At 37.9% G+C, this 11,061-nt stretch overlaps 1 protein-coding gene and 1 non-coding gene across 2 annotated transcripts in view; one reads left to right on the top strand and one right to left on the bottom strand.

Moving 5' to 3' along the window:
- The window catches only part of DYNC1LI1 (dynein cytoplasmic 1 light intermediate chain 1), a 42,523-nt gene extending 39,595 nt beyond the window's left edge, over window positions 1-2,928 (top strand). Inside the window, exon 13 of the mRNA XM_024743474.1 lies at window positions 904-2,928. Within this exon, the coding sequence (XP_024599242.1) occupies window positions 904-1,016 (113 nt within the window). The 3' untranslated portion in view covers window positions 1,017-2,928. The remainder of the gene's footprint in view (window positions 1-903) is intronic.
- Window positions 2,929-10,193: 7,265 nt separating this feature from the next.
- TRNAG-UCC (transfer RNA glycine (anticodon UCC)) lies at window positions 10,194-10,266 on the bottom strand. Its single transcript has one exon. It is a non-coding gene; the product is annotated as a tRNA-Gly (tRNA).
- Window positions 10,267-11,061: the final 795 nt, after the last annotated feature.

The raw sequence follows: 11,061 nt of genomic DNA, 5'->3' as shown, positions 1-11,061 counted from the left end.
CCAAAAATTTTTTAATTTTGTTTATTTTTTTTCCTTTTTTTTTTTTTTTTTTTTTTTTTTTTTTTTTTTTAATGGTTCGCGGGCCTCTCACTGCTGTGTCCTCTCCCATTGCAGAGGACACGCTCCGGACGCGCAGGCGCAGCGGCCATGGCTCACGGGCCCAGCCGCTCCGCGGCATGTGGGATCCTCCCGGACCGGGGCACGAACCCGTGTCCCCTGCATCGGCAGGCGGACTCTCAACCCCTGCGCCACCAAGGAAGCCCCCCTTTTGTTGTTTTTATAATTGCTCTTCAAGCAGACTTTTTAACCCATTCTCCTTTTTTAATCACACCTTCTTGCCACCTTTTTCACAAGTACCTGCAGCTACCATTTTTGAACATTTTACAGGTTTCTGGGTATAAATTGAATTATTTTCTGGCTTCTCAGTGTTGAAGATTACCTTTCTCAGTACTGCTGATTTAATTACCACTCACTCATCTTTCCAAATTCCGAAATTTTGTTGCTATTTTTCTCTTTTACTGTTCTTATTCTATGCCTTTAAAAAAGTATACCTTTATGAGATTAAATGGTAGGTGCTAGTTTTACTTCTATTTGATAACAGACCCCACAATTTAAAATGAGGGAATTTAGGGGCTTCCCTGGCGGTCCAGTGGTTAAGACTGTGCTTCCACTGCAGGGGGTGCAGGTTCGCTCCCTAGTCAGAGAACTAAGATCCTGCATGTTGCGTGGTGAGGCCAAAAAAGAAAAAAAGAAAAAGAGAATTTATTTTTAAATTAAGGATGTTTATATAACTGTGTTTTAGATAAAGTTAATGAAACTGTTGGCAATTGTTAAATGAAGACACATTGGTGTTAAGGATATTTTGACTTATGTCTAAATCTTGGTTTCTTTTTCTTTAAATAGGCCAGAAACCTGTCCTATCAGATGTTCACGCGGAACTAGACAGGATTGCACGAAAACCAGTTACAGCTTCTCCTGCAACACCCACATCTCCTACGGAAGGAGAAGCTTCTTGAAGATACCAAATAAAGCCATTTATTCAGTTTTCTGGGATAATGTAAACTTGCCTCTGCCTTCTCCTTCAAAAGTGGAATTAGGGAGCTGGAGTGCTTTTTCAGATGGACTAATAAATTCATGTCTTTTTTGTGTATGTGGTTGCCCATTTTATAAAAGGGAAGTATACAGAAGAAAAATTATCCTACACTATGTAGGATTGCTATTTGCATTGCCACTTTGCGTAAGGAAGTAATTTTGGATTTTGAAAAACTCAAATTTATAGATCTGAAATACAGCCATGTGATCATATTCTAAAGGCTACTTAAAACATATAGGAGGGTTTGAGAAGGGCAGAAAATAATATGTTTTGGGCATTCGACTTATTTGGAAGGAAGTCCAAGCTTATTTTAGTTAAGACTATTAAAAAATCATTAAAAAAAATTATGTGTCAGTTTTGCTGGAAAAGAAGATCAGTTGTCAGATTTTCCACACCAACGTAAATATACCACCACACATGGAATATGCTGAGAAAATGATCAGATAGCATTTCATACACTAGCCATTGTCTCAATTCATGATCCTGTAAGTTGTCATCAAAATATGATTTAGAAATATTGGTCAAGATTTGTTTCTTTAACTGAGAAGAAAAGAAAGCACACTGCCTAAATGTGTAAAAGAAAAATGCAGAGGTTGTTAAAATGTAAAGAGGTAACAGTCTTTGGATTTGTCTATATATATATATCTACATATATATATATATATCTATATATATAGATATATATATATATGGCTCTGCCTTAATATACCCCTTTTTTGTTTGTGACTTTCAACTATAATCAGTTAATAAAGTATTTATTCTCTGCATTCAGGTTCAAATAACTTGTTGCATTCTCTTATATTTAAATTTGTATTTATCATATAATGAATAAGATTTGTTAGTATTTTAAAGTGTTTGACTTAATAGGATTATTAAGCTTTCTGATCTTCTTTCTAAGAGACGAGTACATGAGATTCACTGCCTTGTCAAAGGAATTTACCTTGATCAGTACATCTTCCCCATAAACATGTCTTGAACTACAGAATCTTACATCAGCATTCCTAGTAGTAACAATAGAGCCTTTTTTTTTTTTTACAATAGAGCCTTTTATCGTTATTTAATGGACACAAGCTGTTTTAAAAGTTTGGCAAGTGCACTGAAACATAGCTACTCCCTTACAGGTGAGATCACCTGGTAATAGTTCCACCTTTTCAACACTCAGATTTCAGTCCTTGTTTTGGAACCTTCATGAGAACAGTTTGATTTTCCTACTGAAGTTCAACTAAAGAACACATGTACATTTGACCTATTGTGTAATTTCAGATAATTGGGGGACAATGGTTACTACCCTTTACATTGGTCTTTGTTATAACTTTAAAATACATATTCCAAAGATGTTTTTTTTTCAACAAAATATTTGAGGACAGTACCTCTACTATCAAACATAATTCTTTCATTAGAACTTTAAAATCTGTTTGGTTTTATAATTGTATTTGGCTCCTAATTGTTGAATGTAAATACTAAAAATATATGAGAGGGTTATAATTTGTTTCAGTGTGGGAAAAACTTAGGATGTTTGTGGGCATGGAAAAATTAATTTTCAAAAACATTTTGTTTAATAAAATATGAGATGAAAAATGCCATTGATAAAATCTTCAGTCCGGTAGGGGTTCTGCAGTCCTGGTGTTGTAAAGACTGGTTTTTCTAAACTAGTAGTACTTGATGAAGTAAGTGAAGCTAACGAAGAGAATTGCAGACTGTGCATTATGGTATACTTTGGTATGTCTCCTGTGTTTGCATGTCTAGACCAACTCATGTTTTTTTTCTGTGTGACATTGGAGATGTACTAGAAAATCCTCAGAATTACATTGTTACCTAAAGTAATTGTAATTGTTCACTTAATATGGGATTCAGTTTTAACTAATCAAAAATCTTGTGTTTACTGTGTTTAAACCTATTTTTGTCCCAATTTTTTTTTTTTTTTGCGGTACGAGGGCCTCTCACTGTTGTGGCCTCTCGCATTGCAGAGCACAGGCTCTGGACGCACAGGCTGAGCGGCCATGGCTCACGGGCCTCGGTGCTCCGCGGCATGTGGGATCTTCCTGGACCGGGGCACGAACCCGTGTCCCCTGCATCAGCAGGCGGACTCTCAACCACTGTGCCACCAGGGAAGCCCTGTCCCTATTTTTGCAAGGAAATTTGTTTTTAAACTACTTAATCTTTTTTGTTTGTTTTTTTAGCACTTTTTATTGAAGTATACAGTACAGAAAAGTGTACAAGTTACAGGTGTATGGTTTGAAATACCACAAAGTGACCACATGTAACCAGCATCAGGATCAAGAAAGACGGCGTTATTTGCACCCCAGGCGCTTCCCTTGTGCCCCTTGTCAGTCCTCCCACCCACCAAATAACTACTGCCCTTTCTTCCAAAGCTGTAGATAAGTTTTACTTATTTTTAAGCTTTATATAAATGGAATCTTAACATTTATATTCTTTTGTGTCAGGCTTCTTAGTATTCTGTGGTTCCTCCATTTTGTTGCCTATAGCGGTAGTTATCCATTCTCATTGCACCATAGTATTTCATTGTGCAAGTACACTGTAATTTTTGCAGTATGCTATTGATGGGTGTATATTAGTTTCCTATTGCTGCTGTAACAATTTACCAAATTTTAGTGGCTTAATTCAGTTTTATTATCATACCATTCTCGAGGTCAGAAATCCAAAATCAGCTGTACTAGGTTAAATTAAACTGTCAGCAGGGCTGGTTTCTTTTGGAGGCTCCAGGGAGCATCTGTTTCCTTCCTTTCCAGCTTCTGGAGGCTGCCTGAATTCCTTGGTTCCTGGCCTCCTCTCCATCTTCAAAGCCAACAGCATAGCGTCTTCTACTCTCTGCTTCCATCACATTGCTTCTCACTCTGACCCTGCTGCTTCCCGCGTATCAGGATCCATGGGATTAAACACTTTGGCCCACGTAAGTAATCCAGTATAAGCTCCCTCAGCACGTCACTCGTCTTGCTTGCATGGTTTCTGTAAAGAAATTGGATGTTATTCTTAACCTTTGCTCCTCCATAGGTGTTTTTTCCCTTTGGCTTCTTTTAAGATTTTTTAAGTCTTTGATTTTATGCAGTTTGAATATGATATGCCTAGGTGTAGTTCTTTTGGGGAGGTGGTTATCCTTAGTGTTCTCTGAACTTCCTGGATCTGTAGTTTAGTATCTGACATTAACTTGGGGGAAATTCTCAGTCATTATTGCTTCACATACTTTTTCTGTCATTTTCTGTCTTCTCTCAGGCATTTTCATGTATATGTTACAACTTTTGTAGTTGTCTCACAGTTGTTGGGTATTCTGTTCCCTCTTTTTCTTCCCCAGTCTTTTTTCTCTTTGCTTCTTAGTTTTGGAAGTTTCTGTTGACAGGTCCTCCAGCTCAGAGATGCTTTCCTTAGCCATGTCTAATCAACTAATGAGCCCATGGAAAGCATTCATCATTTGTTAGTTTTTTTTTTGATCTCTACCTTTAAAAAAGAATTATTTCTTAGAATTTCCATCTCTCTGCTTACATTAGCCATCTGTTTTGGTGTGTCTACTTTTTCTGTTAAAGCCCTTAACATATTAATCAGAGTTGTTTTAAATTCATGGTCTGATAATTCCAACATCTCTGCCGTGTCTGAATCTGATGCTTGCTCTGTCTCTTCAAACTGTGTTTTTTTGCCTTTTACTTATGCCTTGTAACTTTCTGTTGATAGCTGGACATGATGTACTAGGTAAAAGGAACTCCAGTGAATAGAACTTTTAGCACTGTGGTGGTGAGGTGTTGGGGAGGGGAGGCATTCTGTAGTCCTATGATGAGGTCTCAGTGAACCTGTGTCCCTGGGCTGTGAACTTCATAAGTGCTTCTCCATCCCCCCTGCCCCCTTACACACCATAGGTGAGACAGGATGGCTAGAGGGAGCTGGAGCTGGGTATTTCCCTTCTACCAGGCTGTTTAGGCTCTGATAAGCCCCAATTAAGGAGGCTCTGATAAAATGGCTTCTCTTGAGGACAGGCCTTGTTAAGAACAGAATACTCTGACTTATTTCAAAACGGTTACTTTCTTCCTTCCCCTACTGGAAGCACCAGGGGATTTTTCTCTGATTTTCCCTTTGAGACCCTGGTAGGGCTCCAGGAGGTAAAACTCACAAAGCAGTGGGGATCCCCTTCTAACTGGAGGTTTTAAACTCAGACTTGTCTACTCTGAGCCTCTAGCAATTTGTCAGTTACAGTTCCAGCTTTCTTACCCCAGCACTGTCTCCCTTAGAGGTTTCTGCTTGGAAGTTTCTGCTTCACCTGCCTGCCTCTCCAATATGAAGGACTGCAGTTGGCCCTGTGACCTCACTCCTCTGACAGATCTAAGAAGAATTGTTGATTTTTCAGTTCAGCTTTTTACTTGTTAGGATGGAGAGATGACTTCCAAACACCTTACTTGGTGGACCAGAATCCTAAAGTCTAATTTCCCTCTCTCAAAATCCTAATCACACCTGCAGAGTCCCTTTGCCAAATAAGGTAGCATTCACAGGTTCCAGGGATTAGGATGTGGACATCCTTGGGGGGCCAATAGTCAACCTACCACAAGATGTTTGGGTGGTTTCAGTTTTCCAGTTGCTGTTACTAATTGTGTTGTTATGAACAGTCTTGAATGTGTCTTGTGGAAAACATGTTCTCCTCCCTGTTGGGTGTATATGTAGACATGGGTTGCTGGATTCAAAGGCTATGTGTATATTCAGCATTAGCAGGTGTTAAATGTTTAGCAAAAGTTTTTCCAAAGTTATAAGAGGTCCCATTCCTGGGAGAAAATATTTGCAAATTATATATCTGATAAGAGTATAGTATTCAGAATATATAAAAACTCTTAAAACAATAGGAAGACAGCCCAATGTTGAAATGGACAAAGTATTTGAATAGATATTAATTCAGAGGAGATATATGAATGACAAGCACATGAAAAGTTGCTTGATATCATTAGTAATTGGTGAAATGCAAGTCAAAGCCACAATGAGTTACCACTTCACAGATGAAATAAAAAATAAGTGTTGGTGAAGATGTGAAGAAATTACAACTCCTGTACATTGCTGGTGGGAATGTAAAATGGTACAACCACTTTGGAAAACAGTATGGTTAAACATATAGTTACCACATGACCTAGCATTTCCACTCCTGGATATATACCCAACAGAAATGAGAACGTATGTCCTCACAGAAACTTGTATACAAATGTTTATAGCAGCATTATGTATAATAGCTAAAAGGTGGAAGCAAACAAAACATCCATCAGCAGACAAATGGGTAAACAGAATGTGACATATCCATACAATGGAGTATTTTTCAGCTATAAAAAGGAATGGGAGTTCCCTGGTGGTCTAGTGCTTAGGACTCTGTGCTTCACTGCCGAGGGAACTAGGATCCTGCAAGCCACACAGCATGGCCAAAAAAGAAAAAGGAGTGGAGTATTGATACATGCTACAACATGGATGTACTTTGAAAGCATGTTAAGTGAAAGAAGCCAGTCAAAAAGTCAGAATGTATGATTCCATTTATATGGAATGTCCAGAATAGACAAATGCTTTGAGACATAAAGTAAATTAGTGGTTGCAAGAGGAGAGGGCAATGAGGAGTGACTGCTAATAGGTATAGGGTTTCTTTTGAGGGTGATGAAAATGTTCTGGAATTATACAGTGCCCAGTCTTGTGAATATACTAAAAACTTGATGTCGCTTCAGAAGGGTGAGTTACATATCAATTTTTTTAAAGGAATTCGCATTGCTACCAGCAGTATATGTGTTCCAGTTGCTCTACATCTTTGCATACACTTGCTATTGTCTATCATTCTGGCAGGTTTTTTATTTATACAACAGGATCTCATTGTGGTTTTAATCGTATTTCCTTAATAACTAATGCAATTAAGCATGTTTCATGTTTATTGGCCATTTGGATATCCTCTTTTATAAAGTACCTGTTTAAGAATCTTAAGAGTCTTCTTTTTTTTATCCCCCTCAGAAAAATAGGGAGATATTTGACTTTTTCTTACTATCTCGTTCTTTACGTATTCAGAATACTAGTCCTTGTCAGATACGTATTGCAAATATCTTCTCTCATTCTGTGGTTTGGCCTTTTCACTCTCATTGCTATCTTTTGATGAATAGAAATTGATTTCAATGTTCCATTTACTAGCTTTTCTTTATGGTTATTGATTTTTTTTTTTTTTTACCTGTTTTGAAGAAGTCTTTGCTTGCCCTCAAGGTCATGAAGATAGTTTAAGTTTTTTTTTTCTAGAAGCTTTATTGTTTTACTTTTCTACAATTCATCAATTCATCTGGGATTGATTTCTGTGCATGGTACGAAATAGGGGATAAAGGTTTTTGTTATTTTTTTTAGTGTGGTATTCAATTAATTCATTACCACTCTGGTGGGGGGGGTATCATCCTTCTGAACTGCAGTGTCACCTGGGTCATAATTTGTCCATTTATGCATGCATCTGTTTCTGGACTTTTTGTTCTTTTCCATTTGCCAGTTTCTCTACCCTGTACCAGTACTACAGTCTCAATTTCTGTAGTTAAAAAAAAAAAAAAAAGCCTTTATCTGGCAGCCTAAGCCCTCCCTTATTGTTTTTCCTTAAGATGGTTTTTGCTATTCTTGACCCTTTGCATTTCCATATAAACTTTAGAATCAAGTGGTCAGTTGCCACACCAAAGAAGTGGCCTTTTTTTTTTTTTTGCGGTTTGCGGGCCTCTCCCTGTTGTGGCCTCTCCCGTTGCGGAGCACAGGCTCCGGACGTGCAGGCTCAGCGGCCATGGCTCACGGGCCCCAGCTGATCCACGGCATATGGGATCTTCCCGGAGCGGGGCATGAACCCATGTCCCCTGCATTGGCAGGCGGATTCTCAACCACTGTGCCACCAGGAAAGCCCAGAAGTGGCCTTTTGATTGAGATTGAATTTATGGATCAATTTGGGGATAATTATCATATTTACAGTATCTTCCAAGCTATGCACAGGAATATCCTTCCATTTAGATAGGCCTTCAGTCTCTCCTCGCAGTGTTTGTATTTTTCAGTGTATCATCTTGCACCTTCTTTTGGTAGATTTTTTTTCTAGCTAATTTTTTTAGGCTATTTTATTTTTTATTTATTTTTTTGGCCACGCTGTGCAGCTTTCGGGATCTTGGTTCCCTGACCGGGGATTAAACCCGGGCTCTCAGCAGTGAAAGCTCAGGGTTCTAACCACTGGACCACCAGGGAACTCCCTTTTTGATGCTGTTTTAAATGGCATCCTTTTAAAATGTTATTTTCTTTGTTGCTGGTATGTAGAAATACACTTTTTTCATATTGATCTTATCCAGCAACCTTACTCAGATTCATTTGTTAATGTTCATCCGTAGTTTATTTTACATGTGTCCTGTCTACAGTCCTCTGCTCTCCCAGCTGAGCTATTGAAAGGTGCACCACCTGTAATTTATTTTATATTTTTCTACATATAATTATGTCATCTGCAAATAACGAGTTTTAGTCTTTTCTAGTGTTATCTTGCTTTGTGACGCCTATGCTCCAGTATAGGATTCTATAGAACCGAAGAGAGGAAGCATCTTTATCTCGTTGCCCATCTCAGAATGAAAGCTTTAAATTTCACTATTGAGTGTATTTGCTGCGTGCTTTTTGTAGATACTCTATCAGAAAGAAAGTTCTCTTCTTTCCTAGTTACTTTATATCATAAGTTTTATGAATGGGTGTTGAATTTTATAAAATGTTTTTTTATTAGATAATTTTTCTGTTCGTGGTATCAGTTACATTACCTTTTAGAAATATTAAGCCAACTTTGTATCCCTGAAATTAACTTGATCTTGATGTATTTTATTATATTGCTGGATTTGGTTTGCTAATATTTTATTAGGATTTTACATCATGCTCCTGAGAAAAATTGTCCTGTAATTTTCATGGTTTTGTCAGTGTTTGATATCAGGATTATGTTGAAATCATAAATCAAGTTGGAAAGTATTCCTTCTTTGTAAAGAGTTTGTGGGACTTCCCTGGTGGTCCAGTGGGGAAGACTCTGCTCTCCTAATGCACTGGTTCGATCCCTGGTCACGGAACTAGATCCCACATGCCACAGCTAACACCCGGCTCAGCCAAATAAATAAATAAATATTAAAACAAACAGTTTGTGTAAGATTGGTGTAATACTTGTTAGTTTTGCTTCTTTAAAACTATCAGATATCAATTTATAAGGCCTGTTGTGGAACTTAACAGTAGCCCAAATGGTAATATCTGTTACAGTTTTCGCATGTGGGCTTTCGTTTTAGAGAAAGTACTTGCTTTTTAAACTGGTAAAATGCCAGAATACGGGAATTCCTCTTTCATGTAGCACCTTATTAATGTCTTTATCAAATAGTGGTTCCCCATGCTGAAATAGGATTGTAGACAATGATATCATGGAATTCTCACTATATGTGTAAGAGTTATCCTGTGATCATGATCACTTCAGAGACTTATAGGAAAAATTGTAGTCCATACATACAATAAAAAATACATGAAGTAATTAATGTGAAGAGGTATATGAAATTCAAGGATTTATTTATTTATTTTAGTGCTACGCGGGCCTCTCACTGCTGTGGCCTCTCCTGTTGCGGAGCACAGGCTCCGGGCGCGCAGGCTCAGCGGCCCTGGCTCACGGGCCCAGCCGCTCCGTGGCACGTGGGATCCTCCCGGACCGGGGCACGAACCCGTGTCCCCTGCATCGGCAGGCAGACTCCCAACCACTGCGCCACCAGGGAAGCCCCAATTCAAGGATTTTTAAAAGGTATTTCTCAATCAGATAATTAGAGAATATATGGATAGAGTTATACTTTGAGAAATAATCATAAAATAATGATGCTTCCAATTTCTCAAAATGTGACTATATATATATAGAGAGAGGGAGGGAGAGTAATATATACAGACACACACGTTTGGGGCAGAGTAGTACCTTGATCTCATTGTATCACCAAAATCTGTTTAGAATTAGTTGGTCACAATTCTTTTCTGTCTTATGTTGGGTTAAGATTTTTTTCTAAAATTCAAATATGGGTGATTCTTAAAACTTTTGGTCACAAGACTCCCTCCCCCACCCCCTGCGCGAGGCTTGGGGGGGTCTTAGTTCCCCAACCAGGGATTGAACCTGGGACCTCGGCAGTGGAAGTGCTGAGTCCTAACCACTGGACCACCAGGGAATTCCCAAGACTCCTTTATATTTGTACTTATTAAGAACCCCAAAGAATTATTGTTAATGTGGTCACTTATCTGTATTTGCCATATAATAAATAAAAGCTGAAAAATTTAAAATATTCATTTATAAATAACAATAGTAATTCCATTACATGTTAAAGTAACTTTTTATAGGAAACAACTTTACAAAACTAAAAGTATGTAGAAGGGTACTGTTGTTTTACATTTTTACAAGCTCTGATGCCTGGCTTAATGGAAGACAACTGGGTTCTCTCATCTGCTGTATTCCATCTGATCTGATGTGCTATTTGAATTCCAGGAAGAAAATCCAGCCTCACAAATACATAGGTGGAAAAAGTAGGAGTATTTTAATAGCTTTTCCAGATAATTGTGAATTTCCTTTTCTGATACTAAAGCTTGACAAGTGTTAGTTTTTTAAAGGTTAATTGCAGTGTGGAATCCATTGGTCTTTCTTGCCCTTTGAGTGGATTTTTACCTTTATGTGATTTTGTAACATTATTCACTGGATTTAGAAAATATCAGTTCACTGAACTACAGAGTTCTTCCAAATATTGACATGTCCCATTATAAAATGTCTCCCCAAATCACATATTTTTAGTTATTATCAGATCTCATTAGAAAAGATTAAGTGGTGGGAAACTGTCAGGCTGAATGATGGATACAAATTTTCCAAGATTCTGATTTTTTGAAAGTTCAACTTTTATCAGTATAACAGATACTGTCAGTTTTATTCCTTGTACTGACAGGCTCACTTCGCTCATTTCTGAGAAAATGTCTGC

The sequence above is a fragment of the Neophocaena asiaeorientalis genome, unplaced genomic scaffold, assembly GCF_003031525.2.
Source record: "Neophocaena asiaeorientalis asiaeorientalis breed wild unplaced genomic scaffold, Neophocaena_asiaeorientalis_V1.1 scaffold332, whole genome shotgun sequence".
Classification (NCBI taxonomy): Eukaryota; Metazoa; Chordata; class Mammalia; order Artiodactyla; family Phocoenidae; genus Neophocaena; species Neophocaena asiaeorientalis.
This window is presented reverse-complemented; position numbering and strand designations above follow the sequence as displayed.